General features: G+C 43.1%; 1 protein-coding gene across 2 annotated transcripts; it reads right to left on the minus strand.

Annotated features, from left to right (window-relative positions):
• Window positions 1–3,782: 3,782 nt before the first annotated feature.
• Window positions 3,783–19,162, minus strand: LOC118093923 (phospholipid scramblase family member 5). Of its 2 annotated transcripts, none has more exons than XM_088669898.1 (8): window positions 18,957–19,162; window positions 15,073–15,224; window positions 10,769–10,811; window positions 10,180–10,400; window positions 8,916–9,077; window positions 7,636–7,797; window positions 3,999–4,081; window positions 3,783–3,910 (listed from the first exon to the last, which is right to left on the minus strand). In XM_088669898.1, the coding sequence occupies exons 1-7, from the start codon at window positions 18,967–18,969 to the stop codon at window positions 4,043–4,045; spliced, it is 792 nt and encodes a 263-aa protein (XP_088526024.1). In that variant the 5' UTR covers window positions 18,970–19,162; the 3' UTR covers window positions 3,783–3,910; window positions 3,999–4,042. The 2 variants fall into 2 exon arrangements, with proteins under 2 accessions (XP_088526024.1, XP_088526025.1); XM_088669899.1 differs by lacking the exon at window positions 18,957–19,162 and adding an exon at window positions 17,161–17,324.
• Window positions 19,163–20,131: the final 969 nt, after the last annotated feature.

Below are 20,131 nucleotides of genomic sequence, written 5' to 3' on the forward strand. Positions count from 1 at the left end.
GAGGGGTGAAAAAGAAATGAATTGTTTAGCCATCTTCAGAGGAGAAGCAGCTACAGTACATACCATGTCTGTCCACACACTTAGTGCACTTAGTGGCTGAGCTGGGAGGCTACGCTGGCATTACTATTAGGAATAACTGGGTACTGAAACAAGGTGCAAAAGAACAACTCACACCCCAGTTTCCAGTGGCCCATGAAAGTATGCTTCCTGCAGAGGCAAAAGAAAAATGCGCAACAAAAACTGACTTGCCTGAAGCAGGTCACCAGGAGACAAAGGGCTTTTCTAACCTAGACACGGGTGGCGCTGTGGGTTAAACCACAGAGCCTAGGGCTTGCCGATCAGAAGGTCGGCAGTTCAAATCCCCGCGATGGGGTGAGCTCCTGTTGCTCGGTCCCAGCTCCTGCCAATCTAGCAGTTTGAAAGCACGTCAAAGTACAAGTAGATAAATAGGTACCACTACAGCGGGAAGGTAAACGGTGTTTCCGTGTGCTGCTCTGGTTTGCCAGAAGCGGCTTTGTCATGCTGGCCACATGACCTGGAAGCTGTACGCTGGCTCCCTCAGCCAGTAACGCGAGATGAGCGCCACAACCCCAGAGTCAGTCACGACTGGACCGAATGGTCAGGGGTCCCTTTACCTTTTAACCTAGACTTTAATTTTAAGCAAACAAGCTCAGAACTCTCTGTTATCAACTAACCTTCCCCCTGAGACTTTAAAAACTAATTCCAAACATGCTTTATCAGTAGACTCACGCTCCCACGCTCCCACACTCCCAACACTCCCAAAATCCCAACAAGAAACTGCTTCCCAACAGAGCCTTATATACACAGAGTAACACCCACACTTAGGAGCAATTAAGAACAATACACCGGCACCTGTTTCTTAAACTGACAGTACTGACATCAGACTGGCTCAGGTGCAAATTGATTACTCAAAAAACCCAACAATAACTCCCCTCATTCTGCATCTCCAGCTCCTCTCGCCCCAACCCTTGGCCATGCTGCCTGAGGCTGGTGGGAATTGCAGTCCAACAACATCTAGAGGGCCACAGGTTTCCCCATCCCTGAGCTAGAGCAGCCATAAACTATCACAGCTCTATTTCTTCGTTTATTGCTTTCGCTACCTTTCTGTCCTGCTCTTTCTCTTCTTTGTGACTGTTGCTGCGTTGCAGAAGTACATGCAACTAGTTGGCTCTGGAGAAGGACTTGCATCACCTATCGTAGCAAATGTGTATCTGTGTCTAAGCACTGCCTTAGAAAAAGACTAGGGTCACTTGGCTAACTGTTGGCTGGATCTCCTCTTCCTCAGCAAACAGAGGAATTGCGCAAAGTCAGGTATACACAATGATAACTGATGAACAAGGAAGAGCTTTTCAGACACTCCAAAACCTGTGCCAAAATTTTGACATAAAGCAGCGACAAAACAGTTTCACATTTTCCCGCCAGCTTTGTATGAATTTGGGACCCCATATTAATAAGAACCTAATTTAGGTTGACAGTGGGTTTTTGCTGCTGTTTCTTAACGCTGCTAGCAGAGATCCAAGAGTACAGACATAGACAATATTGAAGGTTAGCTGCCACCTGGTGGTCATGCTCAGAAATGCACACCACACTGTTAGATAAACATATGGTTATACTGTAGCTTTGAACCTTTGGGTTGTTTCTGTGTGTTTATTTTCAAGGACAATTCTCCATCATGTTTTCAGAAGTCATTGTTAAATAAATAAATGCCTTGACTATTTTAAGGCTTTCCCCCTAAATTTTGTTGAAAATGCCAGTCATACTGTTTCTAGCTGCATTTTAATTTTTGAGGTGATGGGACAGGAATTACTTGGCATGCAAACCATGTCCGATATTTTTATACATAGTTAAAATCTTCTGAGGCCTATATCTGGGTAGTCTCTTTATCAGCAGTCTGCTAATTAGTCTAGGGCTGGGGGAGAAATTTGGTGTGGTTCACATTTCTGAAACAAAATGGGAAGTGAATTTCAGCCTTTGAAATTCGTACAGATGTGAATTTTGTAGTGCAGTTCTTCAGTCAAGTAATGTGTCCCAAATAGCATATATATACAAAAGTATACATAAAAATGCATATACCATTGAAAATACCATACAAAATACATTACATCAGAGATGTGCAAAAATGTGTGTATTAGGGAAGTTCCCTGCCAATATATATGTATCTGTGGATATATGTCATACGAGGATAAATTTTCACTGAAATGATTTTCAGGAGCACTTTTTTAAAAAAAACTGATGCAGAAATGTGCAGAACTGAACAAGATTGGAAAAATGAGAGACTGAGGGGAACCATAATTGACCAATTTGCCCATCCCTAATTCAATCACAAGGGAGAGGGGTTTTTTTTATTTAAAAAAAGTACTCAAGCCTTATATATAGAATACCTCTCATAAAGCAGAACACCTACAGTTCAGTCTTCCTGGAGCCAGGCATTTTTTTTTCTTACCCAGGCATTTTTGTTTCCATTTTAAACTCTGCTTGTATTTTCAGAAAGGAAATAATACCCGCAGGGAGCCCACAATAAGGATGTGAAAGCAAAATCCCTCTCCCACCACCACTGTCCATTGACTGGTAATTCAGAGGTCTGCTGTCTACATAATACGGTTTAGAATTTGGTCACTTGTTATCACTATGTATCTCTGTTCTTCAAACTACCTTTGTGGGGAGATTCAGGCCTGGGGATCTAGCCTGCATCTTCCACAATGGAAGGAATTTACCCAGTCAGATGGGCGGGGTATAAATAGATGATAATAAATTATTATCATCACCAGTGCTTTTTTCTAGGGGGATGCAGGGGTACGCATACACCTAAACATTTTGTAACTTTAACAGGAGAAGAAACGAAAAAAAAAATCTTCTCTAGCACAGTGAATTGTCAGTTCCATTGCTACCCCTCATTTCCTGTCACTGTGTTTCCTGAGTTTCAGATGGAAGCGAGCGTTTAATGAGAGTACCCTAAACATTTTTTAAAAAGAAAAAAAACACTGATTGTTATTGTTATATTATTATTTCTCAGCTTTTCTGCAATCTCTTTATTCTCCTTGAGCAAAACTCTAATGCCTTTGCCATAGTCACTGGAAGAAAATCTGTATGGTGAAGCCCAGCTAGCCATAAACCATAGCTAATCTCTTTCATAATGAGGGAAGAGATGCTTCCCCTAACTTCAGAGGGCCTAATCCAGCTCTAAATATCACATGCAGGTAGCCCGTGAATGCAAGTGGAAGCTTATTTCAGACTCCCAGCTTTAAAATCAATCATGGCCGTATGCATTTCAAAGGATTTGGTTTGGTATGTTCTGATACATCACCTGTCGCAGGAAACAGACAATTGCCATCAGTGAGCCCATAAATTTTAACTATGTTGTTTAAGTACCTCTTAAATCTGAACAATTAACACCATCACCCACAAGCCTCCCTTCAGACACCTCTCTTTAGCTTTCCCGGTGGATGGTGTCTCTGTTAGTTACTGTTAATAACTCTAAATCTGAAGGCTTCTTGGGATATAATAATAAACCTCGTTCTTTTGCTTTTTGCTTTCCAGCTAATAGCCGGGGCCAGCATTTCCCAAACTTCAAAGGGCTCTGTAAGTAAAGACTTTTCATCAGTGGCACTTCAAGTCTTAGTTCTAATCTTTCATGCTTTCTGACGCAAAGACATCAAACGAGTCCAAAGAGAACTGCAATACTCCAAAGCAATACTCTTTTTCCTCTCTGTAAACTGTATATTTAGCAATCATCTACACAATAAAAATGAGAAAATACTTATTTACGCAACTTATAGTTTAATAAACATTGGTCATGGTCTCTCCCACTTTTTTCTTCTTACAAAAAACTCCCAAAAACAAAACATAGGATTGTACAGTTCAAAAGTAATATCCAGAGCTCAAGGGACTGCTGGAAGAAAATGAAAAAGAATTAGAAAGTGTCTTATGTATAAGTCTTCAAAGCAAAGGCGACCAATTTATGTTTCATTCTTACTTACTGAACTGTAGTTTGCATATTTTATTGTTCCTATCATCTTCCTTGTTACAATCCATCCAAGGAGTTCTCAAAGAACATTAAGTCCTACAAATAAATAAACTGTGAATGATGAGGAAGATACAAAAAGGCAACAATTAATATCAAAAGGATGACTTGTAGGGTTTCATTAAAGCCTTTTTAAAATAGTTCTTCTGAGGAAAGACAGTTTTGAATCAGAAGAAATCAGACGGCTTTAAAGTATGAAGATAATTTTATTCCTTGCCTTGTTGGACTAAAGGGTTTGGCTAACAACAGAATCATTAGGCACCTTTACAATTTTTATAACATGCTAGTTAGCTTTTACCTTTAAACCACTGAATGGTTTGGTACCATCCGCACTCATATGGTCCTCCCTGTAGCTTAAGATCTAGTTCAGGGGGCTTGTTTCAGGAGCGGTCAGTGAAAGCAATTGGACAAACCACTGAGCCTCTTGGGCTTCCCGATCAGAAGGTTGGCAGTTCGAATCCCCACGATGGGGTGAGCGCCTGTTGCTCTGTTCTAGCTCGTGCCAACCTAGCAGTTTAAAAGCAAGCCAGTGCAGGTAGATAAATAGATACCACTGTGGTGGGAAGGTAAACAGCATTTCCATGCCCTCTGGCTTCCTTCACGGTGTTCTGTTGCACCAGAAGCAGTTTGGTCATGCTGGCCACATGACCCAGAAAGATGTCTGTGGACAAACGCCTGCTCCCTTGGCCTGAAAAGCGAGATGAGCACCACAACCCCATAGTCGCCTTTGACTGGACTTAACCGTCCAGGGGTCCTTTACCATTTTTTAAAAAAGCAATATTTTAAAAAACATGTATTTTATCTAAAGCTTTTAATGTTTCATGGAGTATACATGAGGGTAGTTAGCTGGCCTATATCTACATTTTATATAACTTGCTTAGAGATTTATTTATTATACTTGAATATGAGCCTACTTTTTCAGCACCAAAATGTGCTGAAAAAGCAGCCCTTGGCTTATATTCGAGTGAGGTGGGCGGCAGCAGAGAAAGGCACAGGACCTGGGTTCGGAGAAGTGTTGTGCTGCGACTCTCCGAACCCCAGTCCTATGCCTGCTCTGTGCGAGGCGGCGGGGAGGGAGAAGCGGTGAGGAAGGGATCTCTCCTGGCCACTTCTCCCCCTTCCCCACCGCCGACAGCTAGGAAAGACATAGGACGGTATTTATTTTTATTTTTGAAATTTACCAGTAGCTGCTGCAATTCCCACCCTCGGCTTATACTCGAGTCAATAAGTTTTCCCAGTTTTTTTGAGGTAAAATTAGGTGCCTCGGCTTATATTCAGGTTGGCTTATACTCGAGTATATACGGTATTTATTAAGCAGTCTACAAATTTTGTCAAATAAATTGGGTGAACTTCAACTACATTTCAGTTGAATTTTCAGACACATGCCCCCAAATTGTCTCCATATCTGTTCTAGAAGGTTGGGGGAATCACCCCAAAACAGAATCAAAGGGTGTGCAAGGGAAGAAGAGGAGGAGATTGTTTCCGTTGCGCAAGGAGGAATTTTCGTGCTGATGCAACTATCCGGTTATCACTGTGTTGAATCCAACATCCATGGTTTCATGCTGGTTTTGAGATTAATGCGTGGTTTATATTGCTAGTGCTTTTGATAACATTGGATGTGTTTATACCCTTCCCTTCCTGCCAAACTGGAGCACATTGATGGTATTGAGGTGGATGTCCACAAAGGGGAAGAGCCTTCCTGTAGATACAGGAAGATTCCCCCTTTGCAGATGTTCGTGTCAATACATGGAAATGGAAGTTGGGGCAGCATGGTGTGGAACATGGAGGCATGGCTAACTGGTGTGGTCCCACTGCCAGCTCAAGCACTGATTGGGCACTTGTGAGTTCATGTATGAAGGTGTGGCGAACCTATTTAGGAAGAAGGTTGAGCAAGTAAGGGGTTAAGTTTGGAACCTTAGAACCCTGAGGGGCAGGTGCTGGCAGGGTATAAAAAACCCTTCCCAGTGGCAGTTAGGGCAGTTGAGTGGAGTTGCAGTTGGGGTTGGAGTTGGAGGTGGGGGAATTGTGGAAGAGAGGTGGAGGTGTCAGTGAGAGTCAGAGAACTAGGTGGGTTATTGGGGGAAAGGAACACACAGGATAGGAGGTTGAGGTGAAACTGGTGGCGTGGTTTAATTAGAGGTATAGGCCGGTAATTAATTTAGCAGGTATAGGCAGGTATAGGGTAATAGTTATAAGTTTATGTATGACTTTATGCTTTCAGTAACCACACGCTTCTGTACCAACAAATAAAACACACTTGTTATTTAAAACCTATCCTGGTCTGTGTTATCTGAATAAAGTGCAAGCATCCAGCTGGCAGCCTGAGGGAAACTGCAGCTGCGGATACAAAGTGTCATTGGTGCAGCATCAATCGATCGTAAGACATCCAGTGGTGCTGTACAGGTCCATGCAGGACCGTGACAGAAGGGTTCGCATTTAGGGCAAAACTGTCCATATACATTCATGTCAGAACCAACTCCAATTGACTGCAAGTTCTCATCAGAAGTGGCCTAATATATGGGCTTGGAGCCACTATGTTAGCTTCTAAGCAGGTGGGCTGCGGTTGCTTATCGGAAGGAAGAGCAAAGGCAATGGGGAGGTTGGTGCAGTGCAAATACTGCTCTGCCTCCCTCAACAAGCTGCTTCTGCCTCATACGATTCTTTAGATCAAAGGATACTATGCTATCCAGAATGAGGTAAAGTCTGCATTTAAGAAAATGAAAATCCTTGGCAAATTATATGACATACTAAGATCAGGTGAGTGTCGCCTTAGGCTTTCAGTAGGTTCCGGGTGTGTGTTGGTGCCACCAGTGGGAACTACCCAGAGAGCATTGACTCATGACAAGGCCTTTTTGGTGGTGGCTCCCCATTTATGAAATGCCCTCCTTGGTGAGGTGTCTCTGTCTCCATTATTAGCATTCAGGGGGAATTTAAGAGCATTCCTGTTCAACCAGGCTTTGATAGCAAACAGATACTGTTCCCAGCAACCTTGAAATGATTAGCTATGAGGATATTTGACTGGTTTTCAATGTTTTCAATGTATTTAGTATCTAAATAAATGTGTTGCATTTTGCTGCTCTGGGCTCTGAGAGCCGGTGTGGTGTAGTGGTTAAGAGCAGTAGACTTGTAATCTGGGGAACCGGGTCCGCGTCTCCGCTCCTCCACATGCAGCTGCTGGGTGACCTTGGGCTAGTCATACTTCTTTGAAGTCTCTCAGCCCCACCCACCTCACAGAGTGTTTGTTGTGGGGGAGGAAGGGAAAGGAGATTGTTAGCCACTTTGAGACTCCTTAGGGTACTGATAAAGTGGGATATCAAATCCAAACTGTAGCCGGTGGGCTACAGGATTAAAATAATTGTTTTTCAATGAGTTGCGTGCCATACACAGAATTGCCTGTGTGGTTAGAGAATATGATGGATCATAAAGAAATGTGGCATGGTGCAGAGAGTGTTGGGTTTAGGTGCAGGAGTCCCAGTTTCAAGTATCCATTCAGCCCAGTCTCACAGGACTGCTTCTAAAATGTAGGCATGAGCATAAGGAAAGAAGGATTGGACTGAGGAAAGAGATGACTTTGCCTTTGCTGGTATACTTACTAGGAGGAAACAAGCACCAATCATTACAGCCTTGATTTTTACGTCAAGGTCTACAGGAACCTGAATACCAAAGTTGGCTGTATTGGTAAAGATGTTATTGACAAATCCAGACCAATACTTGGAAATCTTGCCAATAGTTGACATTCCGTTTAGAGATTTTACCTGCAGGAAAGGAAAAGAACATATGAGAACTGAAAGGAATGCATGGAGAACAATCCTCAAATATTTGGAAGCGTGGGTGAATGGGATTAAGTGGTGGTTAACTATGACATTTGGGCTATTTAAGAGAGCAAATGAATTTCAGAAATGAGAAGCTGCGTATAACTGAACATCAGTTAAATGTTTAGTGCATAATTGCCAGCTGGCTTAAATTCAATATAGGTATTTTATCTCCAACGAAACCTTATCAAGTAATACAAACCACATTTTAATCTGGGCTGAAACTGTCAGAGCCATTTAATACAATAAATACATTGATTCGAGAGAGAGAGAGAGAGAGAGAGAGAGAGAGAGAGAGAGAGAGAGAGAGAGAGAGAAAGAACTTTCTTCTATCTGCTTTCTTCAAATCGATGCACAAAATTCTTTTTTATTGACAGAGCTGATGGCACTGATCATGTAATGCATTTGTGGTGTGAATACCATGGAACCTTGATGCAGTTGCCACCACTAACCCCCTGCCCCCATACATCCCCTCCTGCAAGAGCCACTTATGCAAGCAGTAGAAAACAAGGGAGTGAAGCACAAGCCAATAATTTAAGTGACATTCAAAGGCTGCAAACCGCAGTCAGCTTTTTAAAAATATTTTGAAAATGTGAACTTTTTAAAATTAAAATAACTCATAGATAGCTTTAAAGCAGAATTTAAACACGTTTTTGTTCTGCTTGGCACTTGATTTATAGCTTTCATGATTTTAATTGCTGCTACTTTAGTTCTTAATTTACTGGTCTTGTTTTCAATGCTTTTTTGAAATATGTGTCATACAGCACGTTCAGAGTTCAGTGGGGCTTCCTCCCAGGCATAGGACCGAAGTTTTACTGACTTTTGTTAGCTGCTTTTATATTCCTAAAAGGTGGACTAGAAAATCATTAAATAAATAAATTGCATTATTTATCCCTCTGAAATTTCCCCCTCCCTCTGAAAATGCAGCACATAAGATGAATAAATTGGTTTAGTGAGGGCTGTCATTATGATTCATTCCACCTCTCCCCATATTTTGCAAACTGAAAACACACACACACACACACACACACACACACACATCACAATGCTATCAAAAGTACCTCAAAGTCAACATCTCCAAAACAACCACATGTTGCACAAGGGCCAATTATCTTCAACACATCTTCATTGCTTTCATTCCTGATAGTGAACTTGGGCAGGAGAGGGTCCCATTTCTGCACCACATAGCCAACTGTAGTCCCAGGAGGAGACTGAACTTCTAACTATTGGACAATGAAAATAAGAAGTTAATCTAACCAGTGGCTTTTGAAGATAATTGCTGAAGGATTTAATAAAATGACATCTGATGGGTTAGCGCAGGGGCAACCAATATGCCCTATAGATGTTGTTGGACTACAACTCCCATAAGCTTCTGCCAGCATGGCCAATACTCAGGGATTTGGGGAGCTTAGTCCAACAATATCTGGCTATCCCAGGGATGGCTACCCCTGGGTTAGCTCTCCCAGCCCCCTGCTCTGGTCCCATTGCAAATCACCCCTCTCCATGCCCATAATTAAAGGAAGGAATAAATGTTGGTGTGCTTCGTAGCTATGCAATTGAAGTGGTTCCTAGTTTGGACCTGAATCCAGTCACCAACACTAAAGCATACCTTTAGTGGGATCAGCAGCAGCGCGGCACCGGAAGTTGCGTAGTAGCAACTTCTGGGGCCGCTCTTCCCATGTGTGGGCACCGGAAATTGGGCACAGCGGCACTGGAAGTCGCTTCTACGCATGCCCGGTGGCCATCTTGGTGGTGGCCGCATGGCGGCGGCCATCTTGGCCACTGGGCATGGCCACCGGGCATGCGTAGAAGCGACTTCTAGTGCCGCTCTGCCTGATTTCCGGTGCCCACCCATGGGAAGAGCGGCACCCAAAATGGAGGCTCCCTTGCAGGTAGGAAATCTGGGGGATTTCTGGGATTTTTCTCCATTCGGGAGAACAGCGGGAAACGGATTAAAATCCGGGGGTTTTCAGTGAAAAATGGGATACTTGGCAGCTAAGCGCTAAAGGAACCCGGAAACTGCAAGTGAGGCTGCCCCTTCTCAGTCTGAAAGACCATGGGAGGAAGAAAAAAGCACACTCAGTAAAAGTACAATCTCATGCACCCATTCCCTGTGCAATATCCCCCTTCTGCAAGATTCCTTTAAAGAAGGGCAAATGCAATATAAAGGGAATAAATGGGATGCTTATTCTGAAGCACATTCTATCTTTCAGATGAATGCACACTCAGGGGCAGTTCTAAATCGTCGACATCAGAATGCGCGTACTACAGATGTACAGGAAATGTGCAAACTGATAAAATGGGTTGCTACTAGGATTAACTAACCTCTTGCAGGTAACATGGGAAACAGCAGCTATTACACCTTAAAGGTCTGTTCACTGTGATCACCTCTTGACCTGTGTTGTCTGTAATCCTTATGGTAAAAGACCTCAGTGGCGAGCAGAAGTTACGATCAAAGCAACCATTTTCTTCCACTGCAAAGTAAACTCTTTGTCCCAGGTGGTTTTTAATCTCATACTTGCTGCAGGTCTCAGTCCCAAGAATAACTAAATAAAGCCAAACAGGTAGAAATGCATTTAGCCTAAAGAGAGAGAGATATTTTTGATGACTGTTTTGATTCAACAGCGTTACATTTGAATTTGATCCAAGGCTAATTCCTTCCGGATTAGATTTTTATTTTTATTTTTTTAAAATAAAACAACAGAAAATATGTTTTATAAGGTGTGCTATTTTGAGAGAGAATGTCTTCAAAAATATTGTTACATGCGATTTTTTATAGAGGTAGAAATAGACATTGCATCTTAGTGCAAAAATGAGGGACCACCTGAATGGGTCAACACAAGCAAAAGTGATGTGGGTTAGAAGGAATTGGATCTGGCATCTCTAACAATGGCTGAGCTGGAATGTGCATTACCTTGGAGAAGCTCCACTTGCTGGTGAATAATGATCTGGTCCAACTGTTTAGAAATGAAAATAAATAAGAAAATGTGAGATAAATAAGAAAATCTGGAGATTTTCATACTGAACAGCATCAAACACTAATAAATAATAGTGCATTGCATAAAATACTAGATGCAGTATAGTATAGTATTTATTTGTATCTGGCATTTATATAGCACCCAATTAAACTACAGTACGGAATGTACGTCCTCTGGGCTGTTAATACCTTTATGTATTTAATTTTTAAAAAAACCCAACAAAATTCAAAGACAAGCAAAACTTAAAACAGTTACTACAAAAACAAACAAGTATAACCAGTACATACATCAGCAGTGTAAAACCATAGTAAAATCTACATATGGCAGCAGTGTCGCTTAACTCAGTCTCCCTCATGCTGGAGTTCTGCTTTTAATTTTGGGGTGAAAGTGCTTGTAGGGTAATATTACAGTTTGCTCAAGCGGGGTGGAGAATAGCAGGGTGTGTGTGTATGTGTAAACAAGATAAAAAAATTCCTTCCAGTAGCACCTTAGACACCAACTAAGTTTGTTATTGGTATGAGCTTTCGTGTGCATGCACATTTCTTCAGAAAGCTCATACCAATGACAAACTTAGTTGGTCTCTAAGGTGCTACTGTGTGTGTAAAAACTGGCCCACTGTACATAAGTTTTTTTTTAAAATAATAATAATACCAAAATGATCAAGGAAATGGAATAACTCCCCTACCAGGATTTTCTTAGTTTAGACAAAAGGAGAGTAAGAGGGGGCATGATAGAAGTTTATAATATTATATATGGGATGGAGAATACACCAGAGCTATGGAGCACAGAGGCGCTGCAACTGGAGCGAACTGGCCTGTTCACGTGGAAGCAGGGCATCCTATGCATCTCATGGAGATAGTGGGTAGAGTTTTTCTCCTTCCCTCATAACACTAGAACTTGTGGGCATCCCATGAAGCTGAATGTTGGAAGATTCCGGACAGATAACAAAGCACTTAGAATCATAGAATCATAGAGTTGGAAGAGACCACAAGGGCCATCCAGTCCAACCCCCTGCCAAGCAGGAAACACCATCAAAGCATTCCTGACAGATGCCTGTCAAGCCTCCGCTTAAAGACCTCCAAAGAAGGAGACTCCACCACACTCCTTGGCAGCAAATTCCACTGTCGAACAGCTCTTACTGTCAGGAAGTTCTTCCTAATGTTTAGGTGGAATCTTCTTTCTTGTAGCTTGAATCCATTGCTCTGTGTCCACTTCTCTGGAGCAGCAGAAAACAACCTTTCTCCCTCCTCTACATGGCATTCTTTTATATATTTGAACATGGCTATCATATCACCCCTTAACCTTCTCTTCTCCAGGCTAAACATACCCAGCTCCCTAAGCTGTTCCTCATAAGGCATCATTTCCAGGCCTTTGACCATTTTGGTTGCCCTCTTCTGGACACATTCCAGCTTGTCAGTATCCTTCTTGAACTGTGGTGCCCAGAACTGGACACAGTACTCCAGGTGAGGTCTGACCAGAGCAGAATAGAGTGGTACTATTACTTCCCTTGATCTAGATGCTATACTCCTATTGATGCAGCCCAGAATTGCATTGGCTTTTTTAGCTGCTGCATCGCACTGTTGACTCATGTCAAGTTTGTGGTCTACCAAGACTCCCAGATCCTTTTCACATGTACTGCTCTCAAGCCAGGTGTCTCCCATCCTGTATTTGTGCCTTTCATTTTTTTTGCCCAAGTGTAGTACTTTACATTTCTCCTTGTTAAAATCCATCCTGTTTGCTTTGGCCCAGTTGTCTAATCTGTTAAGGTCATTTTGAAGTGTGATCCTGTCCTCTGGGGTATTAGCCACCCCTCCCAATTTGGTGTCATCTGCAAACTTGCTCAGGATGCCCTTAAGCCCATCATCACTTCTTCATGCACAATGGAATTTGCTCCCCAAAAGAGGCAGTGATGGCCACCAACTTGAATGGCTTTTTAAAAAGGATTATATAAATTCAGGAAGGAGAAGGCTATTGTCCATGATGCCTAGGTTCTGCCTCCTCTGCCAGAGGCAGTTTACCTCTGGATGCCGGCTGCTGGGAATTGCAGGTGGGCAGAGTGCTCTTCCACTTATGCATATTTTCCAAGTCTCCTGGGGAAAAATGAGGCATCCCAGGATCTCAGCGGCTGTCTTGGGTGCCACAATTTCATGCGCTCTTACGAGACACTCTCACCGTTTAAAAAGTGCTTTGTCGGAACCACGATCTTGTGTGGTGCCCAAAACACAAATGTGCATTTGTGGCTGCTGTGCAAGATCTTGCCCCCCTCCAAAAAAAGCAGGGTTTTTTGGGGCAGGAGTGAGGCGCAGGTCTACATGATTCGCCCTGGAGATCGTCCCAGAAGACGCAATTCCTGGTTTCGCATTGGAAAAAGTTGGAACGTATGCTTTTGTCCTGCTTGCGGGCTTTCCACAGGAATCTGGCTGGTCATTGCAAGAGTAGGGTGTTGGATTAGATGGGCCACTGGTCTGATCCAGCAAGCTGTTCTTTTAAAAGGTGCTTTGAAAATTTACATTCCTTGTCTAATTAAAATATACTTTTGCCTCTCTCCCCGCCCACCATTGGCACTTGACTCCAGTAATGTTGCCCAGAAGGGAATGTGGCCTTCAGGCTGCAGCATGTTCCCCACTCCTGCCTTAAGACCTGACGTTATTCCTCAATACAGTCTGAGAAGCAGGGAACTGAATTCTATCCCATTCTAACCACATATGGGACATATGAGCATTGGGAAAAAAAACACCACAGAAATAAGGAATTTGATGTATGTCCACATCAGAACCACATCAGAACCAAATCACATGGTCACAAAGAACAGCAATTCCTTTTCCAGTAATGCCCTTGGCACAAGCGCTTTTGACAAGATGCAAGTTTGTGCCTTTTGTTGTCTCCAGGTTCACCCCCTGTTTCATGATACAGAAAAGGCAGGAGAAAAATTGGGGCAACCTCCAATTGCAATTCTAAAAAATTGCTCTCTGAAGCAGCTCTCGCCCTTGTTGTCGAACAGGCTTTCTATTAACAATTTTCATGGAGTATTTGGAAGTGTTTGATCACATATGATATTTCCAGGCAAGAAGCCTCAGATCTAAGTACAGTGGTGGTGTGACAGGAGTTCTAAGGCTCCGTAATTTAGATTTGATTTCACCAGAGTTAGGGTCCAGCTAGAAATCAAAAGTTTTGCTTTTCAGAAAACCTCAAAGCTGACTTCTTTCATTCTACAAATCTGAGCCTGCAGCAGAATATCAGATGGAATAAGTGGGTCCTTTGCAAGACTAGCTAGACAATAGCAAAATACCTAAGAAAGATGGTTCCCTAAACGTTTGCTCAACTCAAAACATCAAGCAAAAAGACTCAAATATAGGTAGCAATGTAGGTAGAGTTCTTCATCAGACTAGCTGTTCAGCAAAATTGGGGAGAGAGAAAAACCAGGGCACAATCTATACCTCAAAAGTCTGCAGGTGGATTGCAGAAGGCTTGCAGACAAGTTTCAAGAGCAATCCAGATCTTGGGGTGTTTGTGAGGCAGGGAGAGGGAGAGGGAATCTGTGCCCCTCCAGACATTGATGGACATTTCCCATCAGTTCTTATTTCCCATCATATCTGACCATTGGCTGTGCTGGCTTCAGCAGAGGGGAATCTGGAGAGCCACAGTTCCTCTTTCCCTGGTTTGGCAACTCGTATGTTTCTAGAAAAAGTCGTATTTCAGAAAAGAAATAAAACAAAAAATTTGCATGCATCTGCTCAACCTACCTATGACACTTCATCATACCAAGAAATGAGAGCGAGTGTTTAGTTACCTACTGTAGATGAAAGGTCAAGCAGAGGGTGGAATTGTCCAATAGCAAAACCACCACTCCATCCCCAGTGGAGGAAGCAACACCGGCCAACACAGTGTTCATGCTGTGTTGATGTGTGGCATCCCTGAGGCACTTGCAAAGGTAATTCATAACTACCCCAAAGGGGGTGGGGTGGGGATGAACCATCTGGAATTGCTATGCTTCTGAGGAGAGAGAGGGAAAATATTTTGAGCAGATCTGGAATGAAATGTGGAGTAAATTCAAGGGAAGATAGATCATCTCAGGGAATCCCAAAGTGAAAATTATTATAATCTGTTGCTGCATTTTACGGAAGCACAAAAAGATAAAGGCACCACACATCATTTTGGCAAGGTGGAAGTAAATCTAAAAGGGGGCCCTTCAAACACATCTAATATATAATCTTAAAGTTAGTTGGAAGTGGAACAGGACCTGGCTGAGGTATTCCAGACCAGGAGGCAAACCGGCAGGAGGCTGGGCTTGTTTCCAGACAACGGTACTTTCTGAAGTCTTTGTTTGAGCTGGAGGCTCCGGAGAACTGGGAAGAGGATCTTGCATTGGTTTCTGAATTTGGCCTGAAATAGCTGCATGAAAACATTACAAAAGTTTTTTTAAAATGAAAATAGGTCCTAGTTTGGTCAATAACAACAGCCTGATTCAGACATTCCACCTCCATTATGTGAGACTCACATCCACTGGTCACACACCCTCTGTGACATCTTCAATGCCCTTCTGTTCAGTTCACCTCACGCCACATTGTAGCTTTGTTGCTGAAAAGTCTAAAGCAGGGAGCATGGTCAATAGTGCAGGCTGGTCCTTTAGGGCGAAAGGGGCACTGCTCCGCAAACCTCAGCCAAACCCCAACTGCCTGCCTTCTTACTTACACCCACTCCAGGATGTACTAGTCCAGCAGTCAACTTCCTTCTCCTTAGTTTCACTGTTGCCCTTGTTGAATTTAGCAAGTTGGATGGGGACAAAACCAAAAATTATTTGACTCTGCCTGTCGTTTGCTCTTGCTCCATCTGCCTTTGGCCTCTCTGCCTTCTCTGTCAAAGACAGGCAAAGAATCCTGGGAATCCCAGTGTTCCCTGGGAAAAGGCATTGCATACCCTTCAACATTTCTCCGATGAAAATAAAGGTAAAGGTAAAGGGACCCCTGACCATTAGGTCCAGTCGCGGACGACTCGGGGGTTGTGGCGCTCATCTCACTTTACTGGCCGAGGGAGCCGGCGTACAGCTTCCGAGTCATGTGGGCAGCATGACTAAGCCGCTTCTGGCAAAACCAGAGCAGCGCACGGAAATGTCGTTTACCTTCCCGCTTACCTATTTATCGACTTGCACTTTAACGTGCTTTCGAACTGCTAGGTTGGCAGGAGCAGGGACCGAGCAACGGGAGATCACCCTGTTGCGGGGATTCGAACTGCCGACCTTTTGATCGGCAAGCCCTAGGCTCTGTGGTTTAACCCACAGCGCCACCTGCGTCCTGATGAAAATAGGGATGTCCTATTCCACCACCACCATCACCATTCTATTTATACTCCACCCATCTGACTGGGTTGCCCCACCCACTCTGGGCAGCTTCCAACATATATAAAAAACATAACAAAGCATTGAACATTTTAAAATTTCCCTATACAGGGCTGCCTTCAATAGTGGCGTGGGAAGGGGTGTGCGGTGGGTGCGGACCACCCTGGGTGTAATCACTGAGGGGGGGGGGGTGACAAAATGCCAAAAATATGTGTTTTTGAAGAAAAATACGCATTGCTGCCTCCAACTTTTTTTCAAAAAATTTGCAGGCAGAGCACAGCCTTTATGGCTAGTAGCCTTCGACAGCCCTCCCCTCCATGAATCTGCCTAATCCAGAGGCATAGCTAGGTGAGGTGGGGGGGGGCACTGGGCAACACACCATTGGGCATGCAGCATGCCTGAGCCATGCGTCTCTCCTGAGGGGGAGGCGGTCGGCGGACTGCCTGCTTGCAAGCTCTGTGCTGCTTTTTCAAGCAGTGCATGGCTTGTGTCTGCCCACCGCCTCAGCCACCCTACAGCTGAGGGGGAGGCTGCAGAAAGGCTCCAGGCAGCACACCCTGCCTTGGCTTGCCCCACCCCCATGGGCAACTCGCTCCACCCCCGGCTTCAGGGCGTGCGCACTGCCCTGGGCACCCAAGCATCTAGCCACGCCACTGCCTTCAATGGCTCTAGGGCCAGATAACTCCATAGCCTCCAACAGTTCTCCCATGAAAGTAGGGATGTCTTAAGGAAAAGCGGGACATTCTGGGGTCAAATCAGAAACACGGATAGCTTCTTTAAACCCATGTAAAATAGGGACACTTGGTGGGTCTGGCGTTGACTGTTAAACCACTATCAGGATTGTAGCTCTTTGAGGGAAATGGGGGTTTCCTAACAACTCACAGCACCCTGAACAAGCTACAGTTCCCAGAATTCTTTGGGGGGGGACCATCAAAGTGGTATGATACTGCTTTAATTGTATAGTGCAGATGGGGCCTAATACAACCTGCATACCCTGTAAAGGATCTTTTTCTTTGCCAGTCCTGCTTCATTCTGTTTTCATGGCTTGACCAACTGTCTTCTATCTGCTTTCATGTCAGAGGAAGCTTCATCTCTGCCTTCTCTGATCATGCTCAGCTCGCTTTTTAGAGACGGAAGGTAGCCCCATCTGAAGAAACCTTGTGTGACAATGATGTGTCTTTTACAATTTGGACATAAACCACCAAGTTACAGTTTTCGGCTGTTGTGGGTTTAGAAGAGGCCCGTTTGCGTTATTTTCCATTGTGAACATGCCTGTTTCGTCGTGTAATTGTGTTTTGATCTTAATTTATCATTGCAGCCACAGCTTTCCTTCAAAAGCTCGAGACCCCAGGAAGGAGGAGGAGGAATCCCTTTGAATTTCTATCTGGCTTTTAAAAAATGCATAACCGGGCCATAAATATTTCATATGCTCTCCTGCATCATTTTACCTCACAGAATCCTGTCGTTGGCCAAACTTGTGTTTCCTGAAATGCCGTGAAGTTTTATTGGCCAAGTACAGGTGTCATTTTTTAAAGAAGGGGCTGGTGGGGGGAAAGTGAAGTCTGCCCTGTCACTCAGACTTAAGCTAGAGAAAATGAAGCAGCAGGTGCACTAAATATTCATGAAAATCTACGACAATTTGAGGAGTGGTATACATTATTTTATGCATCTGCAAAGGTGGTACATGAAGGGATCCCTATTCCAGTAGTTTTCCACACACTTAAAAATATACTGTGCTGTAGATAAAGCATATAAATTGCAATATTTTAAACCACAGGCTGCTGATTAGATGTAGATTTATGCTTTATGTTCCTTTTCTTTTGGGATACTTTGCTCCAAATGATTTTGCTAACTCCACTAAACCCCATTCTACTCCTTATTTAAACAGAACATTGCATTTTGCGCAGTGTTTTCCACTTGTCTTCACAATAACAATGCACCCCCCCCATTTTACAGATGGGACAACTGACTTTTTCTACTGCATCAGAAAGTACCTACATTCACACACCCCAGGTTTACAACCTACTTAATTGCACATGGCAAGAAGTGCCATGAAAATTACCCAGAAATTTAAACTAACCATATTAAAATAGCATTTCATGTATAATTTTTTGGCGAGTGATCTTGTTAGTACTTCCAGAGACCCTCGTGCCAGATTTTTAACACCTGTGCTATTTGAAGTGAGATGTGAGAGAAGAATTTGACTTCATTTTTAAGTATAACATTTCATTTTTACTCTTTTTAAAGGGAAACGGTTTGAAAGGATTTCCAGTTGCTGGCAATTTTCACCTTTAATGAGGAGTTAGCTGTCTCAAACTAAAGAGAAGACATGGCACGAACTACCCCCTTCAGTCTGATTGCACTCAATTGTCCTTCAGACGCTTGTTAGTGGGGATTTTGTCAACCATGTTCCAAATGATCAGCACTTGCTGAAGCAATAATTCTCCGGTGAAGTGTGCTTGAAGGATGTGAAACTTTCAACGGAAGCATGACCTTTCCATGTTTCCTATTGTTTAATAAATAGCATGTATGCAAAAGCAGACAGGTGCACCAACATCGCACATCCGTGAAGAAATGTACGCTGAAGTTTATATATTATATCTGACATTCTATTTTCTTCTGCCTCTGTTGCAGCATAGTCAGAGCAGAAATTACCACTCCTTGGAGTTGTCACTTTCCCATTTAATCAGATGGCTGATTGCTATATACCATTAGGGGTGGGTTTCTTTTTTATTTCCCCCCCCCTTTTTTAGTAAACATCCCTTTATGGGTTATATATAATCACTTACCTTGAGAGGCCATGAAGCTGCCTGATTCACTTCTTCAAAGGAAGCCAGGTTAAAAGAAAAGGCTTTTCTTGTTGCAGCAAGGGAGGGGGAAAAGCACAGCATGCACAAACTTCAGAAGGTGTCTGTCTACTTCATGTCAGGTTACAAAAGAACGGCAAAGAAACACATCGCCTTTCTCGTATTTCTGATCACTGCATTTTATGGGTATGGACAACAGGGGGAGACGATGCTTGCAATCAAGATACACAACACACACACACACACACACACACACAGGAGCAAGAAAAAAAAAACAGAGCACATAAAGAAATTAAATTGGCCGATTCTGTGCCTGCATTCGCCTGGAATTCAAACCAACCTTTTGATTCTATGTGTTGTTTGTTTTTAGATCTCAGTAGTCTACCTCCAGAAGGAGCATCAGCAAAAGAAGCATGGTTGGTGACTTGATGTCTACCCAAAGCTAAACACAATGTTTTCAATAGTACAGAAGCATGTGGCACATATGTGCAAGACGGGAGGTTTCATCCTCCTGTCATCCTTTATGGAATGAAATTGTTTTCCAAGCTAAAATGCCCTGCGCAGTGGAATTCAAGAAACTGCTATGGAAATGGGATTTAAGTATGGAGATCTGGCTTCACAATAGAGACCAAATCAAAAAAAGCTAATGGTAGCTCTAAAAGCATTGGGAGAGAGTAACCTTGAGTTGTGCCAGCTCGTAATTCTAACTCAAGTGACCAAGTTGCCATGGAGATTGTATCGTATCTATGTGTGAATCACACAGGCATGATTCACAACTGTTAAGTGACCACAAAAAGGGCAATGCAGGAAAAGGCTGTCATGCAATACCTGGCAGACTGAAAGCCACAGTAATTATCATTCATAGTTATCTACCCTCATATCTTTTTTGTACCTTTAGCTCCCTCTCAAGGTCATTGTATCTAAACGGAAGTCCCATTGCAGATGATACGGCAAGCTCATGTTGCTCTCCCCTCTTCCCACTTATTCATAAAATAGTATGGAATTCATATTTCTCCCATTTGCACTCAAAAGTCCAATGCATAATTTATTTAACCTACTGAACACATTGGCACAAGATGCCCGCTAGCTTAGGATAACAGGATGGCATATTCCTTTTTATTTATTTATTCACCATTCTAAGAAACCAACAAATAAAC

This window comes from Zootoca vivipara, chromosome 5, assembly GCF_965207765.1.
Source record: "Zootoca vivipara chromosome 5, rZooViv2.hap1.1, whole genome shotgun sequence".
NCBI classification, from domain to species: domain Eukaryota; kingdom Metazoa; phylum Chordata; class Lepidosauria; order Squamata; family Lacertidae; genus Zootoca; species Zootoca vivipara.